Consider the following 23,925-nt stretch of genomic DNA (forward strand, 5'->3'; position numbering starts at 1 on the left):
CCTGACCTCTCTCAATGCGTTAAGAATCTGGTGTTGCCGTGAGCTGTGGTATAGGTGGCAGATGCTGCTTGGATCCCACGTTGCTGTGGCTGTGGTGTAGGCCGGCAACTGTAGCTCCAATTTTACCCCTAGCCTGGGAACTTCCATATGCTGTGGGTGCAGCCCTAAAATGCAAAATAAATAAATAAATACAATTAAAAAAAATAAAGACAATGGCACTGATTCTAGATATGCTAAGGAGTGTAACAGATGACATATGGGGACAGAAGAGATGACAGGGCACTCGGAAGAGGGATGGGAGTCTAGGATAATTTGCAGGTTTTCTTTTGGATGCTGAGGGGATTGGTGTTGCCACTGATTGCAGAAATAAAGGAAGAGAGGAATAGAAGTAGGTTTGGTTGGATAGGGATATTTTGGAGCTGTGCTGTCTATGAGAGCCCAGGGAAGATATATACTATGCAGTAGGAGACATGAAGCTGAAAATCAGCTAGAGGTTTGAAAGTAGCCAGAAACCTTACCTAGAGAAACCACACACCAGAATTTATCCTGATGGTTTAAAACCTGCGATCTCACCCAAGCAGGTCCCTTTCCACCATCTCTAGTTCTTCCTCCCCATGTGCCAAGTGAATCATACACTCTGTCCACAAAGATCACTTGAAAATCTCTCCCTGATTGCTAGCGTCTGAATATTTGTGTCTCCCTACCCCAAGCCCTGTGAAAATTAATAAGGGGAAACCTTACTAAAATGGAGTAGGGAGGCCAGAAGAGGGAGCTCTCATGCATATACCACTCCATGTAACAATCAATTGTACACATCCCAACAGGAAGAGACGTTGCATTTCCAGTAGGAAATGACACTACTTTACTAAGTAGGCAGAAAGAAAAACGATTTTCTCCTTGCTTGGCAACAGCTCATCCAATGAGAGACTGTCACAACTTGGCCAATGAAAAGCCACTATACTTTGAGTCCTAGTTTTCTCCAGCAAACTTTTTGTTTAGAAGGGCCCTTCCCAACCTCCTCTTCTCTGTAAAAGGGTTTCCTCTCCTTTGCTTCCATGTGGACCAGCATGTGGTTCACTATAGTTGCATGTCCTGAATTATAATTCTTTTTTTTTTTTTTTTTTGACTTTCTGCCTTTTCTAGGGCCGCTCCTGCAGCATATGGAGGTTCCCAGGCTAGGGGTCCAATTGGAGCTGTAGCCACCGGCCTATACCAGAGCCACAGCAACACAGGATCCAAGCCTCGTCTGCACCTACACCACAGCTGACAGCAACACCGGATCCTTAACCCACTGAGCAAGGCCAGGGATCGAACCTGCAACCTCATGGTTCCTAGTCGGATTCGTTAACCACTGCACCATGACGGGAACTCCCTGAATTATAATTCCTTATAGATCCTGAGTAAACCTATTCTCCTGGTAAAACAACTAGCTGCTTTATTATTTTAGATTAACCATCCATGGAACATGACCATTAGGGATTTTAGAAGGGTTATCTGACTGACCATGCTTGTAACTGTACTGGAAAGCTCTCCATAAAAAACAGCATACTTGCAGCCACCCAGAAGTTCCCATTCCAAGGCCACTTATATCACTCAGAGAAGTATCAGCACAAAAAGAGCATATTTTATATTTTCTTAATTTGTTTTTGATAATTTTGACTATAATGTCTTTCCCCAGTTCTTCTTCCTATTTTTCCTTCCTGGGACTACAATTGTATTTTTGTCCCCAGTGCTTCATGGGACGTGTCTCTTGTGAAGTTCACCAATAACCATGTTATTAAATCCAGTGATCAGCATCCTGTCCTCATCTTCCTCCACACCAGCTGAATTGATGCTTCTATCTTTCTCAGACACACTGGAATAAGGTTCTCTCCTGCTGTGCTTGGCTGCTTCCTCTTTGTCCCCTTCACTGACTCCTTTTTTTTTTTTTTTTTTTGAGGGCTGTATCTGAAACATATGGACGTCCCCAGGCTAGGGGTCCAACCAGAGCTGTAGCTGTCCACCTAGCCACAGCCATGCCAGATCCGAACTGTTTTTGCAACCTACACCATGGCTCACAGCAATGCTGGATCCTTAACCCAAGGAGCAAGGCCAGGGATGGAACCTGCATCCTCACAGATACTAGTCAGGGTCTTTACGGCTGAGCCCAGATGGGAACCCCTACTTTCACTGACTCTTAGTTACCTGGCCTCCTATGACTTAGACCTCATTCTGCTTCTCTTTTTTACACACTCACTTCTTAGAGGATCTCATCTGGTAGTCCTATGGCTTTAAAAGCCATTTCCATGCTGACTTCCTAATAGTTCCAGCTCTTATCCCACTTCTGAACTACAAGTTCAGAATAAGCTTCTCAAACACAGTATGTCTAAAGTTAATTTTCTTTTTTTTTTTTGTCTTTTTGCTATTTCTTGGGCCGCTCCCGCGGCATATGGAGTTTCCCAGGCTAGGGGTCGAATTGGAGCTGTAGCTGCCAGCCTACGCCAGAGCCACAGCAACGTGGGATCCGAGCCGCGTCTGCAACCTACACCACAGCTCACGGCAACGCTGGATTGTTAACCCACTGAGCAAGGCCAGGGATCGAACCCGCAACCTCATGGATCCTAGTCGGATTCGTTAACCACTGCGCCACAACGGGAACTCCTAAAGTTAATTTTCTAAAATTTCCCTGAAATCTGTTCCTTCTGGAATTCTCCCCATTTTAATTAGTAAAAACCCTCTATCCTTCCAATTATTTAAGCCAAAAGCACAATGTCATCTTTATTCTTCTCTTTCTCTCATACACCATATTCAATCTATCAAGAAATCCTATTGGTGCTACCATCAAGTTGCATCTAGAATGTGACCACTTTTCACACCCCACAGCATCCTCCGTGGGCCAAGCCATAATATCCTCCCTTGGTTATCATGTCCTGTCTTCCTGGCTTCAGATTCTGCCCACCCACAGTCAAAGTATATGTGGACAGACTAGCCATTTGCTAGCAGGAAAGACCTTGCAAGCTGTAGGTTTGCAACCAATAGTTTCTGTCGTAATAATAATACCAACTTTTGCTAATTAGATGAAAGTATCTTGTAAAGAAGATTCTTGTCAAACATGTTATGCTAAGTATTTGGAAGAAAATGTGGAAGTAAGTCATTTAGAAAGTATATGATCTGGTCAGTCAGGGCTGGCTTCATGGGCACTCATCCTGAATTGATGCATAAGGCCCCAAACTCTGAAGGGCTCCAGACTTACTTTAATGCTCTCTCATTATCACCTCGAAATTTTTTTTTAATTTTTGTTGTTGTTGTTGTTGTTGTTGTTATTGTTGTTGTTGTTGTTGTTGCTATTTCTTGGGCCGCTCCCGCGGCATATGGAGGTTCCCAGGCTAGGGGTTGAATCGGAGCTGTAGCCACCGGCCTACGCCAGAGCCACAGCAACTCGGGATCTGAGACGCGTCTGCAACCTACACCACAGCTCACGGCAACGCCGGATCCTTAACCCACTGAGCAAGGCCAGGGACCGAACCCGCAACCTCATGGTTCCTAGTCGGATTCGTTAACCACTGCGCCACGACGGGAACTCCTCGAAATTCTTAATAATTTTTGAACGAGGGGCATTGCATTTTTTATCTTGTGTTGAGCCCTGCAAATTAGGTAGCTGGTCCTGTGGTCAGTGTCATATGCTGGCACCTGAAAGCAGGATTTAAGAGGAAAAAGTAAATCTTGGAATTACTGCAGCAGAATAACAACTATCTAATGATTTGAAGAGACTGTGAAAATAAAATTAGAATCTTGTTTTCTGAAAAGATGGCAGTGATTTTCATGAGGAACACAGTTAGAAAAGGAGATTTATTTGAGAGCAAAAAAGAATAACTCAGCAGAGGAGCTGGAGTGTGAGAATTTAATTCCTAAGGACAGATGAGGCAGAGAAGACTAAACCTGAATCCTTGTAGAGGCTGGCTGTATTCAGGGTATAGGAAATTAGATGAGATCATCTCAGAGTAAATGTGTACAGACAAGATATAAAGGAGAGGTTTGGAGTGTCTATGACAGGGCTAGAACCAGGTAATATTACTACCTTTTGCCTTTTCTTTGTGAAGACTTATTCTCATACCAGGGAGTTTCTCTGAAGACTTGAAAGAACAGAGCCTGGTTTAAGGGTTTCAGTGGTGGAATTAGGTGGGACATCAGAGGTAATCTAGTCCAATATCCACACTTTAGAGATGAGAAAGCCAACGCTCTAGAAAGCTTTTAAAAAAAAAATCTGTTTCCTTTGCCAAACTGTTGGAATGTGCTGATGTGCTGCCCAAAAATTAAGGAGAAAAAACTTTGGCATCTTGTGATGACAGAAATAAGCCTTGATTTGACTGGATATTGTCATGTGATCCTCTGTGGGCACCTCAACTCCTTTACTGTAAAAGAAAATAACTCCTGGAATTCCTGCTGTGGCATAGGAAGTTAAGGATCTGGTGTCTCTGTAGTGGCTTGGGTTGCTGCTGAGGCACAGGTGCAATCCCCTGCCCAGCACAGGGGGTTAAGGATCTGGTATTGCCACAGCTGTAGCATAGGACGCAGCTATGACTCAGATTTGATCCTGGCCCAGGAACTTCCATACGCCTTGTGTGAAGCCCAAAAAAAAAAGATAATGAGGTAGGAGGCAGATGGGCCCCTGGGCTAAGAACAGTTGGGACTTGCTAGGCTGAGTAAAATGGGTCTTGCTTCTCTTTGACCCTTCAAGGATAAAGTTAGGAGTTCCTGTCATAGCTCAGTGGTAACAAACCCCACTAGGATCCATGGGGATGCAGGTTCCATCCCTGGCTTTTCTCAGTGAGTTAAGGATCCAGCACTGCCATGAGCTGTGGTGCAGGTCACAGATGTGGCTCCGATCCTGTGTTGCCGTAGCTGTGGTGTAGGCTGGCTGTTACAGCTCTGATTCAACCCCTATCCTGGGAACTTTCATCTGCCAAGGGTGCGACACTAAAAAGACAAAAAAAGAGAAAGTTAATGGCAGGAGCTGAGCTCTGGAGTTAAGGAGACCTCATCAGCTACATATGTGCAGAAAAACTCCTAGGGGTCAAAAAGGCAGGGTATGCCAGAACATAGTAAGTCCTGTTAACTATCCCATAACCCTTTGCTCTGGAATCCATCTTGGCCAAAAGACACGCATGCAGATTGGGGAGGGCCCTGGGTCTTGTCAGGTATGAAAAATAAAACAAGATAAATGGCCTAAGGAAAACAAAGACCTGAAAGAACTGTTTTGTATAAGTGATTTAAATCACTTTTCTGGTGCGCTCCTCATTCAGGAGGATGCCCGCACCCACAGTCCTTTGGGTGTGTATTGCTGTCTTGCTCTGTCTTAAGTAAATCAACTATTTCTCTGTGTGCTCTTCCATGTGTTGTACTGTCTCTAATAAAATATGTTGTACCTATTTTTATAGTCTTTGCCTCCTTGAATATTCTTCTTTTCAACCAGGTCAAGAATCAGGGCGATTTTGCTTTTAGCACCTACCTGGTCTAGTGGCTAGGGTTCCTGGTTTTCACCCAGGCTACCTGAGCAGGGAATTAAGATTTCACTTCAAGCCACTGCTCACTGCTCTCTCTCCAAGATAAACACCATCCAAGCACAAGTCTCTTCATCCACTGTGTTGTGAGTTGATCACAGTCCAAGGATGCCTGGTTGAGCACTGCAGTAGGGCAGACTAAAGCCAGGTGGCTTTCTACTAACCCAGCCTGGGGTTGGGCTCAGTGAAGTGCCTGACATAATGTAAGCTTTTAATACGGAGAGATATAACTCTTATGAGCTCTGCACTGCACATTTATTATAAATGTATGGAGCTTGTAACAAACACAAAAGCCAAACTAGAACTTATTGGTAACTCTTATAGAAAGGACACATCTCTTCTCAACACTTGAAATCTTGCCCTGGATCTTCTTGGAAACTGCCAGGCAGAGGAAGATAACCAGGTATTTATAGCTCTGGTAAAAGTTACTGTAATTGTTATTTAAGGATTCTGCACAGGGTTGGGAAAAGATAGAGAAAAGTTACTGGAGCTATCAAGTTACAAAGTATCTTCAGTAGGAAATCTGTGATTTCCACTTTTTTCCTTTTTTTTAAAAAAACTGCAATCAATTGTAGAGTTCTGCTTCTCCTTTACCAGAGAAAAAAGCTCATGGTTTTTTATTTTTTACGTCTTTTTGCCATTTCTTGGGCCGCTCCCGCAGCATATGGAGGTTCCCAGGCTAGGGGTCCAATCTGAGCTGTAGCCGCCGGCCTACGCCACAGCCACAGCAACACGGGATCCGAGCCGCGTCTGTGACCTACACCACAGCTCACAGCAACGCCAGATCCTTAACCCACTGAGCAAGGCCAGGGATTGAACCCTCAACCTCATGATTCCTAGTCGGATTCTAACCACTGAGCCACCACGGGAACTCCCGCTCATGGTTTTTTTTGTCAAACCATTTTCTTCTTCCATAATTCTGAAACCAGCATCTCGCTTATCCTTCTCAGCCAGGCACCTACATGGCCTTGGGTTGACATGTTCCAGTCCCCATCCCCCAACAGCAGGGCCGTGAATCCCGGACCCAAGTTGGGGAGACGTGGCTTCTGCCCACCTATCAGGCAGAATCAGTTTCAAACCCGAAATTCAGCTGGACCCCTCGGCTCTCTCTTTGCAAGCGGCTATGAGAGCTCACTTCTCCAACACTGTCTACATCCAGAAAAGCCTGTCGCTTGGGGTGGCTGAACAGCGCCCCTACAAGTCGGAGGTCACGGGGGTTCGCCACCTGGCTGCACTTTACAGCTATCCAGGGAGCTTTTAAAAAACACGGATGCTCACTGACACCTGGACGAACCTAATCAGCCTCTCTGGGGCATGGGGCCCAGCATGGCTATTTAGTAGCACAACCATCCCCTCAGGTAGTGCTAACGAGGACCAGGTAACCGCCTCGGGGGCGTGCCGCGGCCACCAAGTAGGCGTGGAGGACGCCTCTCAGCGCTCCCGCCTCCCCGCCCCTCTGACGCACCACGCTCGGCGCAGGCGCACAGGGACAGCGGCAGGCCCAGGTGAGTGCAGCGCGTGCGCCGCGCCGAGCGTCTCCGCGTCTCATTGCGGGCGGAGAGGGCCCGCCTCCCAGCCAGGCTGGAGGCGGGGGCATGGAGCCGGCCCCACCTTGCTGCTGAGCCCTGGCCCCGCGCAGCTGCCTAGGGCTCGCTGGAGGGGCTCAGTGGGGCGTGCGCCCGTCGCGCGGCTCCCGGGACCCGTGCGGCCCGGCGCTGCGCGGATGGCCCAGCTCCCGCGGCCCGCGCTCGCCCTCCTCCTCCTGCTACTGACCGCGGCTTTCAGATGCCAGGAGCAGGCCCAGCCCACCGATTGGAGGGCCACCCTGAAGACCATCCGGAACGGCGTTCACAAAATAGACACGTACCTCAACGCCGCCTTGGACCTCCTGGGAGGAGAGGATGGGCTCTGCCAGTATAAGTGCAATGACGGTGAGGGGGACCCCAGGACCTGCGAGGCCCGTGCTTTCAGGGCTGTTGGGGGGACCGAGATCGTGGAGTTGTGAGATGCCAGGCAGACCTTGACGGTGTCCTCTGGCCGTGGAAAAACAACCATTGCTAGACCTTCCATTCTTGTGTTTGAGCAACCTGCTGACAAGTTCGCACCACTGTTGTTAGCATGTGAGAGAGCACCTGAGTGTGTACGCGCCGTTCTGTTTTCATTGCTTCTGAATTACTTCTTTTTTTTTTTTTTCCCCAATTGCATGGAAGTTGCCTAAGAACTTAGTGACGTATGCATCATGGTGATGGAGCGAAACACTGATTTTAGCTCTATTTTAGCGCCTTTAAATTAAGCAGCTGAACATGCAAAACATTTCGAGAATTTTAAAGTCATGGCCTTTTAACTTTCTCAAGAATTGGTTTAAGTTTTTTTTTCCTGCAGAGCTACAGAAAATAAATCGCGACCTTTGTACAGACTTTTGGTGTACTCTATTGTTGAGAAAGAGTGCTGATAACTCTGCTAGAAAATGATTCCATCAATACTTGACAGGAATTTTCTTTCCTTGGAAACTGGTGACTCTGCTTTGTCAATGTTGGTTGCTATTGTTATTCTTTTGATTTGCCTTTTCATATTTTTAAACTTTAATTATGTTTGCATCTGAGAACCTGTTTGGTGGCATTGTTGGTAGTAATAAGTCAGCATTTCAGGCAGAGATCTTTCCTCCGAAGCGCCTGACTTTTTGGAATGCTTAAATGTTGTAATAGTTAAGATAAAGTACTTCTTTTTTGAACTTCACAATGCTAAAATAGTACTTATTGTTTCCAACAAGAGTGGACAAGGTCTAGGCCTAGTGGATTTAATGTGTGGCAGCTCAAAATAATAGGGAACTCAGTGACTTTAATAGTAAAACTGGACAAGATGTAGATGAATTTAAAAGGAACCAATGTCATGTAAAACTGATGCAGCATGCTCTCTATAATTCTTAAACTAATTGCTAATTTTCTGTTAATGGAGGTAAAGAAGGAGCTATATAAGCACTAAATATCATTTCTTAAATTCATGCCCAAGTGGTACCACCAGAATTCAGTGAGGAAGGTTATTTTTGTCCTTGTAGAGCTTGTTAGGAATAAGTAACTTGAAGATTAAATGGTTGCCTTCCCGAAGGCAGATGTCATAGTTTTACTTAGTCATCTCCATTCATTAAACAAATATTTCAGTGCCTATTATATGTCAGGTGTTTTACCAATGGGAGATTTGGCATTGAAGAAAACTAACAAAATTCCTATCCATGGAGCTTATATTTCTGGTTGAAAGAGACAGTAAACTAAAGAATAAGTAAAATAAGCCAAATCTGTAGTGTGTGTAGGTCTGAAGTATGCCAGCGCTTCCAGAACAATAAAGCAGGGGGAATGGAAGTGGCAGTGTTAGGAGGCAGTTGCTCTTTATTATGGGCTGTTCCGGGAAGGCCTTGCTGAGGAGATACTATTTGAGAAGAAATTTAAAATGGTGAAGGTGACATTATGGTGGTCAGGGGAAAGAACAATCCAGGCAGATGGAATGGCCAGCCAGTGTAAAGGACCTGAGGAGAAAGGCCAGTCAGGGATGACTCTGAAGATTTTGGCCTGAGCCAAATGGCCTGAGTAGTTGCCATTTCCTACTGAGATAGGAAAGACTTGGAAGAATCAGTGTCCATAAATTTATTATGAATCAAGGGTTCTAGAGTGTATTTACATTTAAAATATCTCTGAGGTTGAATAGAGACTATTATTAAAAAGATCCTGTGCTCGTCCACAAGCCTCACTGAATTTACCATTTGGAGTTTAGAGCAGGGTCTCTAGCATTAAAAAAATACAATGAATGGTATTCTTCAGTGAAAATCCTTTTGTTTCTTAGTCAGTACTGTCTGCTCATAAGACCGTGGTTCTAAGTCAGCATGTTGATAATTCCAGCATAATGAAAGTTGTTCCTTCTGTTACCTGAGAAGTCTCCCTGGAATACTATTTCAACCTTCCCTATATTTCGGAATGTAAGTGACCAAATCGGAACCAAAGAGAAACAGACAAATCCCAAAAGTAGAGGAGCATGGTGATCAAGGGGTATTTAATAATTGCAGTAAAGAGGTCAAGGGAGGGAGTTCCCGTCGTGGCTCAGTGGTTAATGAATCCGACTAGGAACCATGAGGTTGCGGGTTCAATCCCTGGCCTTGCTCAGTGGGTTAAGGATCCGGTGTTGCCGTCAGCTGTGGTGTAGGTGCAGACGAGGCTTGGATCCTGCGTTACTGTGGCTGTGGCTGTGGCCGGCGGCTACAGCTCAGATTGGACCCCTAGTCTGGGAACCTTCACATGCCTCAGCACTGGCTCAAGAAAAGGCAGAAAGACCAAAAAAAAAAAAAAAAAGACAGTGGTAAGGAGAGGTGTATTCAAGGGTGCAATTTATTACATTGTTATCCTTGCTCTATTGAAAGATCAGTATTATGGAGACTTGCTCCCTCTGGCCATCCTCCTAGAAACAAGGCTTTATTGAGAGTGAAATAAAGCTATTTAGGGGAACAGATTTGATAGTCACTATTTTTTTTCTTACCTTTTCTTTCCTGACTGTAGAGAAGATTTGAGGAAAAATACTTTCCAGTTTCCTTTGAAAGATAGAAAACAAAATTGGCTTGAAAAATGTCTTTAGAATTATGAATAAATTATTAATTCATTCAGTGATTGATATCTTAACAGGGTCCCTTTGGCTGTTGCGCTGAAACTAAAAGGGGGCAAGGGAGGCGGGGGAGTAAGAATGGAGGCAGAGTGACAGGTGCAGGAATTCAGACCAAAAAGAGCGGTGGTTTCATCCAGGTTGGTAGCACTAAAGGTGGTGAGAAGTGCTTGAATTTGGGATATATTTTGAAGGATGAGCCTAAAGGATTTGCTCATGGCTTGGAAGGAGGGTGTGAATAGAGTAAAAAATGATTCAAAAGTTTTTAGCCTGAATAATTGGAAGGACAGAATTGCCATTAACTGAATTGGGGGAAGATCATGAAAAAAAAAAAAAAACAGATTGGGGCTCATTAGGAAAAATAATAGCATATTTGTATGCTTTTAAGAACTCAGTAGAGGAGTTCCTGTTGTGGTTCAGTGGGTTGAGAACCCTACTAGTAACCATGAGGAAGCAGGTTTGATCCCTGGCCTCCTCAGTGGGTTAAGGATTCGGCGTTGCAATGAGCTGTGGTGTAGGTCACAAGACAAGGCTCAGATCCCATGTTGTTGTGGCTGTTGGTGTAGGCCAGCAGCTGCAGCTGGGATTCGATTCCTGACCTGGGAACTTCCATATGCCTCAGGTGTGGCCCTAAAAAGAAAAGGAAAGAAAAAGAATGATTCAGTAGAGAGTAAAAATACCAACGGGGAGAGAGGAAGGAGAATTATTAGAGTCATGTCCTTAGGTGAGTGAGAGGAGTGGGCTCTAGCACATGAATAGAGAGGTTGGCCAAGAGCACAGATGCATATCCCTGTTAATAGGAGCAAAGGTAGAGGATATGGGCACAGATGCCAGATAGGTGATAGAAGAGAGGTGTTCTCTTATGGTTTCCTTGGTTTTTCTCGGTGAAGTAGGAATTAAGGTCATCAGCTGAGAAGATGGAAATGGAAGTGTTGGAGATTTGAGGAAAATAGGAAAGTGAATGTACCAGGAAAAGAAGTTAGCATCTGGGCTCTTTGGAGATTAATAATTAGGAATTTAAAATCTCAAGTGTTTTGGAAAGCAGGTTGAAATTCTATACTACGTTTCCTGTAAAACACAGTGATAAGATCTTTCTGTGACCCAGTAGCCTTCCTCTTATGCTTCACATCTGTTTCAGTGTCTTTCAGGTGAAAGAAATTGCTGTGTTGGGGAGTATTACATCAAATTAAGAAAAATATGTAGAAAATAACTATCACTGTCTCAGTTCAGGTGAATCTTTAGATTTCAGCTGCCCATACAGGTGATAGAAGCATCAAGAGAAGTCTTTCAGGTGGAAGAAATTGCTGTGTTGGGGAGTATTACATCAAATTAAGAAAAATATGTAGGAAATAACTATCATTGTCTCAGTTCAGGTGGATCAGCTACCAATACAGGTGATAGAAGCATCAAGAGAAGAGCAGTCGCTTGTATCAGAAAGTGAAATCAGTGAATTTGGTTTGTTTTTAAAACTCTTTTTCTATCTCATTTTTTCTTAGCATTCAGTATGTCTGATTACAAATTTTAGGAGACAGTGGCCCCAGCACATCTTGGATTTTTGGTTTGGCTCTAATATTATTTTTCTACTATTGAGGTTTTTTTGCTTTGTGTGTATTAGTCTACTCAGGCTACTATAACAACATACCATAGACTGGGTGATTTAAACAATAAGAATTTATTTCTTACAGTTATCGAGGGTAGAAAGTTTAAGACTGAGGTTTGGCCAATGCTTTTCTCTGGTGAGGACTCCCTTCCTGACTTGCAGACAGCTGCCTTCTTCCGTGGGTGGTGGCAGTGTGGGGAGAGCACGTTCTCTGGTGTCTCTTGAGACTTATAAGGGTACTGATCCCATTGTGAGGGCCTTGGCTCATGACCTAAACTTAATTATCCCCCAAAGGACCTATCACCAAATATATGTATCACCAAATACATTCAGCATGTGAACGGGGGAAGGTCACAGTTCAGTTCATAGCATTGTGTAAAAACTGGCACTAGTAGAAATGCTAATTGTCTTTAATGTTCAGTAGCTTTAACACCATTTATAACAACATTTAAAATTATATTAAAACACTTTTTGTCTTGGTATCCATATCAACTTAACCTGTGATAAACAACTTTCTATATAAATTGTTTAGAAATAATTATTTATAAAGGTGAATTTAGAACTCTAAAGCACTTAAAATGTTTCAGGAAACTAGTTACTTCCATTTTCTACATTTTTTTTGTTTTTTGCTGTAGATAAGGAATATTTTAATTTCACCAAGGAATGTTTCTCATTTTTTCATCCGGTAATTTCTTGGGCACCCACTTTGTGCCAGACATCTTCTGAGTGAGCAGGACAAAAATCCCTGTCTTCATAAAAGCTATTTATTAATTGTTATAATTAATTTGGCTAATAAATGTTAGAAGATTAAGTCCAACCAGGGGTGTATGGGATGGACATGGAAAGGAAGGGGCACTGTTCTAGATGGAGTGAGCTGGAAAGACCTCTCTGTTTGCTCATTTTATTTATTTATTTATTTATTTTATACTGTGGCCACACCCATAGCATGTAGAAATTCCCAGTCCAGAGATTGAACCTGTGTCCCAGTTGCAACCTGTGCCATAGGTGCCGCAGTGCTGGAGCCTTAACCCACTGCACTACAGGGGAACTTCCTGGAAAGACCTCTGTGAAGAACCAACATTAGTAGTTTCAAAGAAACAGCAAACACATGTCCCTTTTGCCCCTTATACTGGGGAGCCAATTTTTGCCAGTATTTATTTCACAACGTTATTATCCAATATTTCATTTACAGTAGATCTTGGTTCTTTATTACTCCATTTTATCAACTTCTCTCCTAAGAGATGTTTTAGGAAACAGTTTTAAGCACTAGTTCTGTTTGAGATGACTCCTTCCATCCTCCTGCCTCTATTTTCATTTTTGCCAGCTGATTCTTCTCCTACAGTGGGTATTTTTGTTTTGTTTTCCCTGACTTCATTGGCTTTTAATCATTCTCCCATTCAGAATGAGGACACACACCCACACCACTGCACACACCAAAATGCCAAAATGTGTTTTTATAGACTCAAAATCAAAGAAAGTCCATGGCTTTGTATAAAATACAAAGAGAGTGGAAAATAGAAGTGCTACTGTCATATGAATATATAACATTGAGAGAAATATCTTTCAGGTTAAAAAAAACCCAGATACTTGAGGAGATTAGAAATCCACATGCCTTTAAAACTCTAGGCCCTTATCAGTTGTCTTAAGGGTGGTAATCTCTGATCCTCAAGGAAAAGGAGTAGGTGCCAGAAATCTGGAGACTGGCAGGGGGAATGTACAGGTTATCCAAAACGTTGGAAACAAGATAAGCAATTTGTTGGTTATACTTTCAAGTAATATGCCTGATATGTTTTGCTTCAACCTCTAGATACCTTTTAAGGTGATTTGCTTCTAAATTTAAAGCAAAAGTCCAGTTGATGACCTGAAAAAATATGTTTAATTAATATACTATTTTTCGTGTTTCCAGACTTTTTGAACACTCTCGGGCATACTTCTTGTGCTTTTTTCAGATTATAAATTTGACCCACTGCTTAATATGTCTTGTTAGATGAGTTTTTAAATATTTTAGAAAGTTGATTGTTAAACCTTTGACAAGAGAGTTTCATGATGAAGATTCAAGGAGCTAGAATGACTTCCCAAAGGATATAATGCTGATCCAGCCTGTTTTCCTTCCAGTGAAGCAGTTTCTAGTGTGGTACCATAGGTCAAATGCCTAGTTTCTCATGATATTCCCATGAGAAGTGCAGGCTGGACAAAACTTGAGTTTTAGGTGAAGTCACATTTGGCCAAGTGGTGTACCCAAAGGGTTGGGTTAATGACTTGGTGGCTTCCTATAGAGAGGGCTCATCTATTACAGGGTGTTGCAGGGTGTCCTGCTTAATATTAGTGTCTCAAGTTTGTGACTATCTGGGCATAGCAAGTAACACTGGATAAATACCTCTAGATTTAAAATCTGCTGAACACTCCTAAATGGTGAACTAAAACTAACAAGATAGAGTTTTAAAATCTGGTATTTAGGCTCAAAAATTAAATGGCAAAAGTGCTTAGTCTCTAACAGTAGATGTTAAAAAGCTCATTTTAGAAAGAACTAATGAGTTTTTTTCCTGTCTGATGTATCTTAACACTGAGACATAGCTGAAACATATGCTGTCTTAAGTTATATTAATACAAGTAGGGGTTTTTTTTGGTTTGTTTTTGCTTTTTAGAGCCACACCCAAGGCATATGGAAGTTCCCAGGCTAGGGATCAAATTGGAACTACAGCTGCTAGCCTATACTACAGATACAGCAACGCCAGATCCAAACTGCATCTGTACCCTACACTGCTGCTCACAGAAACACTGGCTCCTTAACCCACTGAGTGGGGCCAGGGATCAAACCCACATCATCATGGATAATAATCAGGTTTGTTACCACTGAGCCACAGGGGAACTCCTAGTACAAGTAGTTTATCCAGTTCAAAATAGGCACATTAGGAATTCCTGTTTGGCTCAGCAGGTTAAGAACCTCACTAGCATCCATGAGGATATAAGTTTGATCCCCGGCATCACTCAGTGGGTTAAGGATCTGGTGTTGCCATGAGCTGCAGTGTAGGTTGCAGTCATCGCTCTGATCTGGCGTTGCTGAGCTATGGCGTAGGCCAGCAGCCACAGCTCTGATTCAACCCCTAGCCTGGGAATTTCCATATGCCATGGGTGTGGCCCCCAAAAGACAAAAAAAACCCCGCATAATTCCTAATGGTGTTCAGTATGGGGAGCCACATTCTAAATGTGACAAACTAGAGTTGATCCATCTTTGGAGGCTGATAAATGATAAATCCATCTTTGGATAAATCCATCATTGAGGCCAAACTCAAAAGAGACTGAAGGGTAAACAGCAGTACAGTTTATCTGTTTTAGTATTATAACTGCTATGGAGATTAGCTTTCCAAGTCTTATGCTCATTCATTCATTCATTCATCAACAAATATTTATTGATGGAGTTCCCGTCGTGGCTCAGTGGTTAGAATCCGACTAGGAACCATGAGGTTGTGGGTTCGATCCCTGGCCTTGCTCAGTGGGTTAAGGATCCGGCATTGCTGTTAGCTGTGGTGTAGGTTGCAGATGAGGCTTGGGTCCTGCGTTGCTGTGGCTCTGGTGTAGGCCGGCAGCTGCAGCTCTGATTCGACCCCTAGCCTGGGAACCTCTATATGCCGTGGGAGCAGCCCAAGAAATGGCAAAACAAACAAACAAACAAAAACAAATATTTATTTATTTATATGTCAGACACTGTTCTATGAGTTGGGAGTACAAAACAGACAAAAATTCTTACCCTCAAAGACTATATTTTAGTGTGGGGAGACAGACAATAACAAAATAAGAAGGTTAGTGATGTCATATGTTAGAACATCATATAAGCTACAAATGGTATAGTAAGAAAAGGTCTTGTTCACTCGAAGATTAAGGAGTAAGTGTGTAGATGTAGAAGGAAGGTAGCCACACAGAGAAAGAGCAGGTTCAGTGGCACTAAGGCAAGAGTGTCTGTGGAACAGCAGAGAGGTCAGATGTGATAGAATGGAGTGAAAAAGGAAGGAAGAGAAGAGAGAACAATAAGGAGATGAGGTCAGAGAAGTCTTGGAGTGTGGGGCAAGTTTTATAGGGCTTATAGGCACTGAAAGGACTGTAGCTTTTATTATAAATAAAATGTGAAGCCATTGGAGGGGTTTGGCAGAGGAAAGACTTGATCTCTGACATATTTTAATAGGATCACTCAGGTTCAGGGTCAGGATTGGATTATATCTGGGGGTGCAGTGGGGAAACCAATGTAGGGAGATTAGTTAGGTTATGACAGTAATCCATGGTGACTTGGAGTAGGATGGTAGCAGTGAAGAAGATGAGAAGTGGTTAGATTCTGAACATATTGAACTTAAAGTCAGCAGTACATGCTGCTGAATTGGATGTGGAATATAAGAAAATTGAGAGAGTTAAATATGGCTGAGGTTTTCTCCCCCCCTGAGATCTGGAAGAATGGAGTTGCTCTTACCTAAGAAAAGGGAACTGTGGATGGAGCAGATTTGAGGGTGAATGGCAGAAAGTACATCTTAAATTTGAGGTGCCCATTAGATATCCAAGTGGTTAGAATATTTTCCCTCATCTTCTCTCATAAAAACAAAATCCCAACCAGCTCCTGCACAACCTTCAACAAAGTGGATTGCAAACTGTCAGAAAGATATCTTACTCCGGAAGACAAAGAGGAGGCCACATTGAGATGGCAAGAGGGGCGATTACACAGTGTAAGCAATCCCATACCTTCTGGGTGGGTGGCTGAGACTGGAAAGTAACTACCACAGAGGCTCACCCACAGGAGTGAGCATTCTGAAGCCCCATGCCAGGTTCCCATGCCTGGGGATCTATCACTGGGAGAAGGAGCCTCTGGAGCATTTGGCATTGAGAGCCAGCAGGGCTTGTGAGCAGGAGCTCCACTCTTCAAAGGTGCACATAGGCTTTCATATGCACTGGGTCCCAGGGCAAAGCAGAAACTCCATAGGAATCTGGGTCAGACCTGCCTATGGTTCTTGGAGGATCTCCTGGGAAAACAGGGGGTGACTGTGGCTCATTGTGGGGGAAGGACATTGGAGGCACAAATCTCAGGAATAATCATCAGCATAAACTCCTCTAGAGCTGGCCATTTTGAAAAAATCTGGCCCCACCCATTAAGGTTGAGAAGCCTTAGGCAAAACAATAATCTGGGTGGGAACACAGCCCCACATCAGCACATAGGCTGCCTAAAAATCCCTCAGGCACACAGCTGCCTCTAATCCCACCCAGAGACAAAGCCCCACCCACCAGAGGGGTAAGAATCAGCTCCACCTATCAGTGGGCAGGCACCAATCCCTCCCATCAGGAAGCCTGAAGCAAGCTCCCATACTAATAACTTCAGCCATAAGGGGGACAGACATCAGAATCAAGAGAGGCTACAACCCTGTGGTCTGCAAAAAGTATACAAAATGAAAAGATAAGAGAATTAACGACTCAGATAAAGGAATAAGAAAAAAACCTAGAAAAACAGCTAAGCGATCTCCAGAAAATCTCCATGAAAAAGACTTTAGACTAAAATCTAAATCTCTATGAAAAAGTCTTTAGATTAAAGATAGTAAAGATGGTTCAAGATCTTATAAATATGCTGGAGCAAAATTGATGAGTTATAAGAAACACTGAGCAAAGAAGTAGAAGATATAAGGATTAAGCAAGCAGAGATGCAGAATACAATAATAAAAAAAAATTACTAGAAGCAACCAATAGCAGAATATAAGATGCAAAAGAATGAATAAGCGAAGTGGAAGACAGACTAGTGGAGATCACTGACATGGAACAGAAAAGCGAAAAAAGATTGAAAAGATATGAAGATGTTCCAAGAGAACTCTGGGAAAACATTAAACGCATCAGCAGCTGTGTTATATGGGGGTACCAGAAGGAGAAGAGACAGAAAAAGGGCCAGAGAAAATATTTCAAGAGATAATAGCCAAAAACTTCCCTAACATGGGAAAGGAATCACTCACTCAAATCCAGGAAGCACAATGAGTACCATATAAAATAAACCCAGGGAGGAACACCCCAAGACACATATTAATCAAACTGACCAAAATTAAAGACAGAGAAAATACTGAAAGCAGCTAGAGAAAAGAAACAACACACAAGGGAACCCCAATAAGGTTATTGACAGATTTTCCAGCAGAATCTCTGTAGGCCAGAGGTGAGTGGCACAATATACTTAAAGTGGTGAAAGGAAAAACCTCCAACCAAGATTAGTCCACCCATTAAGGCTTTCATTCAGATTTGAAGGAGAAATCAAAAACTTTACAGACAAGCAAAAGCTAGGAGAATTCAGCACCACTCAACCAGCTTTACTTTTCTTTAGGTGGAAAAGAAAAGGTCACAACTAGTAACAAAAATATTACAGATGACAAGGCTCATCAGTAAAGGCATGCATATAGTAAAGGTAGGAAATCATCCATACCCAGATATGCTACCCAAACCAGAAATCATGAGAAGAGGAGGGTACGAATGCAGGACACTGGAGATATGCTTACAATTAAAAGACCAACAACTAAAAGCAATCATATATATACATATATACATATATATATGTATGTATGTATATATGTATACATACACACACATACACTCCTATATCAAAACCAGGGTAACTACAAACCAAAAATCTGCAATTGATAGACACACAAATAAGAAAAAGCAATCCAAATACAACACCAAAGATAGTCATCAAACCAGAAGAGAAGAGCACAAGAGAAGAAGGGAGGAAAAAAAGACCAACAAAAACAAATCCAAAACAGCTGATAAAATGGTGATGAGAACATATCAATATGTATGTCCTTAAATGTAAATGGACTAAATGCCCAAACCAAAAGACATAGGCTGGCTGGATACAAAAACAAGACCCATATTTATTCTGTCTTCAAGATACCCACTTCACTTCTAGGGATACATACAAATTGAAAGAGGATGGAAGAAAATATTCCATGTAAATCAAAATCAAAAGAAAGCTGGAGTAGCAATAGTCATATCAGACAAAAAAAAAAAAGACCTTAAGAATATTATAAGAGATCAAGAATGATATTAAATAATGATCGAAGGATCAATCCAAGGAGATACAGCAATTGTAAATCTATATGCACCCAGCAGAAGAACACCTCAATATATAAGGCAAGTGCTAACAACCTTAACAGGAGAAACTGACAATAACACAATAATAGCGGGGGGCTTTAACACCCCACCTAGAGCAATGGACAGATCAGACAAAATCAACAAGGAAACACAGGCCTTATATGATGCATTAGACCAGATGGACTTAATAGATATTTATAGAACATTACATCCAAAAGCAGCAAAACACACTTTCTTCTCAAGTGAACATGGAACATTCTCTAGGATAGATCACATTCTGGCCCACAGTTTAAGCCTCAGTAAATTTAAGAAAATTGAAATCATATCAAGCATCTCTTCTAACCACAATGCTATAAGACTAGAAATCAACAAGAAAAACTGCAAAAACACAAACATGTGGAGACTAAACAACATGCTACTGATGAACCAATGGGTCACTGAAGAAATCAAAGAGAAAATTTAAAAATACCTAGAAGCAAGTGACAACAAAGACATAAGAATCCAAAATCTATGGGATGCAGCAAAAGCAGTTCTAAAAGGGAAGTCTATAGCAATACAAACCCACCTTAGGGAACAAGATAAAGCTCAAATAAACAACCTAACTTTACACCTAAATCAACTAAAGAGAGAAGAACAGATGAAACCCAAAGTTAGCAAAAGGAAAGAAATCATAAAGACAAATAAAAGAAAAATAAGTAAATAAATAAATGAAATAGAAATAAAACCATAGAAAAGATCAATGAAACTAAAAGCTGGTTTTTTGAAAAAATCCACAAAATTGATAAACCCTTAGCCAGACTCATCAAGAAAAAGGAGAGTGGGCTCAAATCAATAAAATGAGAAATGAAAAAAAAAAAAGTGGATAAACAATGAGATCCTGCTGTACAGCACTGGGAACTATATCTAGTCACTTATGACAGAGCGTAATAATGTGAGAAAAAGAATGTGTATATGTTCGTGTGACTGGGTCACCTTGCTGTATAGTAGAAAATAGAACAATATAAACTAGCTATGATGGAAAAAATAAAAATCATTAAAAAAAAGAAAAAGATGTTAAACAGACATCACAGAAATACAAAGGATCATTAGAGACTACTATAAGCAACTATATGCCAATAAAATGGACAACCTAGAAGAAATGGACAAATTCCTAGAAGAATACAGTCTTCCAAGACTAAACAAAGGCAAAATAGAAAAGATGAATGAACAGTCACAAGTATTGAAATTGAAACAGTGATTTAAAAATTTCCAACAGGGGTTTCCATTGCAGGTCAGCGGAAATGAATCTGATGAGTATCCATGAGGATGCAGGTTTGATCCCTGGCCTCGCTCAGTGGGTTAAGGATCCGGTATTTCCATGAGCTGTGGTGTAGGTTGAAGATATGGCTTGGATACCGAGTTGCTGTGGATGTGATGTCAGCCAGCTGCTACACCTCTGATTTGACCTCTAGCCTGGGAACCTCCATATGCCACATCTGCAGCCCTAAAAAGACAAAACAAAACTTCCAACAAACCGAAGTCCAGGACCAGATGGCTTCACAGGCGAATTTAGAGAAGAGTTAACACCTATCCTTCTTAAACTATCAAAAAATTTCAGAGGAAGGAACACTCCTAAACTCATTCTATGAGGCCATCATCACCCTGATACCAAAACCAGACAAAGATACCACACACACAAAAAAAGAAAATTACAAGCTGATGTCACTCATGAACATAGATGTAAAAATCCTCAACAAAATAGTAGCAAACTGAATCCAGCAATACATTAAAAGGGTCATACACCATGATCAAGTGGGATTTATCCCAGGGGTGCAAGTGTTTTTCATTATCCTCAAATCAATCAGTGTGATGTACCACATTAAAAAACTGAAGAATAAAAACTGTATGATCCTCTCAATAGAAACAAAAAAAGCTTTTGACAAAATCCAACACCCACTTCTGGTAAAAACCCTCCAGAAAGTGGGCATAGGGGGAACCTACCTCAACATAATAAAGGCCATGACAAACCCACAGCTAAGCATCATTCTCAGCAGTGAAAATCTGAAAGAATCCCCACTAAGATCAGGAATAAGACAAGAATGTCCACTCTCACCACTACTATTCCACATAGTTTTGGAAGTCCTAGCCGTGGCAATCAGAGAAGAAAAAAATAAAAGGAATCCAAATTGGAAAGGAAGAAGTAAAACCATCAATGTTTGCAGACGACATGATACTATACCTAGAAAATCTTAAAGACACTACCAGGAAACTGTTAGAGCTCATCAGTGAATTTGGTAAAGTTACAGGATATAAAAGTAATACACAGAAATCGACTGTATTTCTACACATTAACAATGAAAGAGCAGAAAGAGAAATTAGGGAAACCATCCTATTTACCATTGCATCAAAAAGAATAAAATACCTATGTAAAAAGAAAAAAGACCTGTACTCTGAAAACTAAGATGCTGATGAAAAAAATCAAAGATGACACAAACAGATGGAAGGACATACCAGGCTCTTGGGTCGGAAGAATCAATACTATCAAAATGACTATACAACCCAAGGCAATCTGCAGATTCAATACAATCCCTATCAAATTACCAGGGACATTTTTCACAGAACTAGAACAAAATATTTTAAAGTTTGTTTGGAAGCACAAAAGACCCTGAATAGTCAAAGCCCTCCTGAAAAGAAAAATGGAGCTGGAAGAATCAGTCTCCCTGACTTCAGACTGTACTACAAAGCTACAGTCATCAAAACCATATGGTACTGGCACAAAAAAAATAGAGATCAGTGGAACAAGACAGAAAGCTAAGAATTAAACCCTCACACCTACAGTCAACTAATCTACAACAAAGGAAGCAAAAATATGCAATGGAGAATAGACAAGTCCCTTCAATAATTGGTGCTGGGAAAACTGGATAGCTACATGTGAAAGAATGAAATTAGAACACTCTGAAACACAAAACCCAAAAATAAACTTGAGGGAGTTCCTGTTGTGACTTGGTGGAAATGAATATGACTGGTATTCATCAGGATGAGGTTTCTATCCCTGGCATTGGTCAGTGGGTTAAGGATCTGGTGTTGCTGTGAGCTGTGTTGTAGGTTGCAGATGTGGCTCGGATCCTGTGTGGCTGCAGCTGTGGTGTAGTCCAGTGGCTACAGCTCTGATTAGACCCCTAGTCTGGGAACTTCTATATGCTGTGAGTGAGGCCCTAAAAAACAAAGCAAAACAAACGATTGAAGACCTGAATATAAGACTGAATACTATAAAACTCTTAGAGGAAAACATAGGCTGAACATTCTCTGACATAAGCCAGATCCAGATCCAGGTCCTATAGTAATGACAATAAAAAGAAAAATAAACAAATGGGATCTAATTAAACTTAAAAGTTTTTGCATAGCAAAGGAAACACTAAACAAAGGGAAAAGACAACCCACAGAATGGAATAAAATATTTACAAATGAAGTGACTGACAAGGATTGATTTCTACAATATATAAACACCTCCTGAAGCTCAATACCAAGAAAAAGCCCCATCGAAAAATGGGCAGAAGATCTAAATAGACAGTTCGCCAAAGAAGACATACAAATGGCCAAAAAACACATGAAAAGATGTTTAACATCACTAATTCTTAGAGAAATGGAAATCAGAATTACTATGTGGTACCACCTTACATCAGCCAGAGTGGCCATCATCAAAAAGTCTGCAAACAATAAATGCTGGAGAGGGTGTGGAGAAAAGGGAACCCTCTTACATTGTTGGTGGGAATGTAAATTGGTGCAGCCACTATGGAGAACAGTATGGAGATTCCTCAAAATAACTAAAAATTGCATTACCATATGATCCAGCAATCCCACTCCTGGGCACCTATCTGAAGAAAACCATGACTTGAAAAGATACATGTCCCCCAGTGTTCATTGCAGCACTATATACAATAGCCAAGACATGGAACAATCTAAATTTCCATCAATAGAGAAGTGAATAAAGAAGAGGTACATATACACAATGGAATATTACTCAGCCATAAAAAAGAATGAAATAATGGCATTTGCAGCAACATGGATGGACCTAGAAATTATCATGCCAAGTGAAGTTAGACAGTGAAACACAAATGTCATATGCTAGCACTTATATGTGGAATCTAAAAAGGATACAATGAACTTCTTTGCAGAACCGAAACTGACTCACAGACTTTGAAAAACTTATGGTTACCAAAGGAGATAGGTGGGTGTCCAGGGGATGGGTTGGGGAGGAATGGGCTGGGAGGATTGTAATGGTGATTGTACAACTATAAATATAATAAAATTCATTGAGTTAAAAAAATCCTCTCTCTGTAGGCCGTTTAAAGTGGAAACACAGAACATAAAGAGTCTTAAGATTGAAGACTCATCAGAGATGATCAAGATGGCCAAATAGTAGAACATGAACCTCCCCTCCAACCACAAATAACATCAAAAAATACATTTACATGTGGAACAATTCTCAAAGAAAATCTGCTCAATGCTGGCAGAAGACCTCAGACTTCTGAAAGAGCAACCAGTTAGGACGAACAAACAAAAAAGTGAGAATGGAATGTGATAGAACCTGTGCCCCCCTGGGCAGGGCCTGAGAATGAAGAGAAGTTCCTGTTCCCTGGGAATTCCCCTCACTGGCAGAGAGATCAGCTAGGACATAGGGCGAGCTTCAGAATCTCAGAGGAGGATTTCCCTTTATGGCTCAGTGGAAATGAACCTGAGTAGTGTCCATGAGGATGTAGGTTCTATCCCAGTCCTTGCTCAGTGTGTTAAGGATCTGGCATTGCCATGAAGTGTCATGCATGCCATCAGCTGTAGCTCTGATTCAACCCCTAGTGAGGGAACTTACATTTGCCACAGGTGCAACCTTTAAAAAAGGTGTGTGGGGGGGAACCTCGGAGGAGGGTGCAGCAACCACTTTGCAGCAGTCAGAACAAAGCCAGACCTTCACAGGTAGTCAGTGCCCCCATCCTACTCTCCCTAGCCTGAGACACAAGTCCACTGGTGTAGGTAGGGGCCAGGGGCTGAAGCTTGGTCTTTGGAAAT

General features: G+C 41.9%; 1 protein-coding gene across 1 annotated transcript in view; it reads left to right on the top strand.

Annotated features, from left to right (window-relative positions):
- The first annotated feature begins 7,064 nt into the window (after positions 1 to 7,064).
- The window catches only part of PLA2G12A (phospholipase A2 group XIIA), a 29,092-nt gene continuing 12,231 nt past the window's right edge, over positions 7,065 to 23,925 (top strand). Inside the window, exon 1 of the mRNA XM_047798316.1 lies at positions 7,065 to 7,471. Coding sequence (XP_047654272.1) covers positions 7,264 to 7,471 — 208 coding nt within the window. The 5' untranslated portion in view covers positions 7,065 to 7,263. The remainder of the gene's footprint in view (positions 7,472 to 23,925) is intronic.

Source organism: Phacochoerus africanus, chromosome 10 (assembly GCF_016906955.1).
Source record: "Phacochoerus africanus isolate WHEZ1 chromosome 10, ROS_Pafr_v1, whole genome shotgun sequence".
In the NCBI taxonomy this organism is placed as follows: Eukaryota; Metazoa; Chordata; class Mammalia; order Artiodactyla; family Suidae; genus Phacochoerus; species Phacochoerus africanus.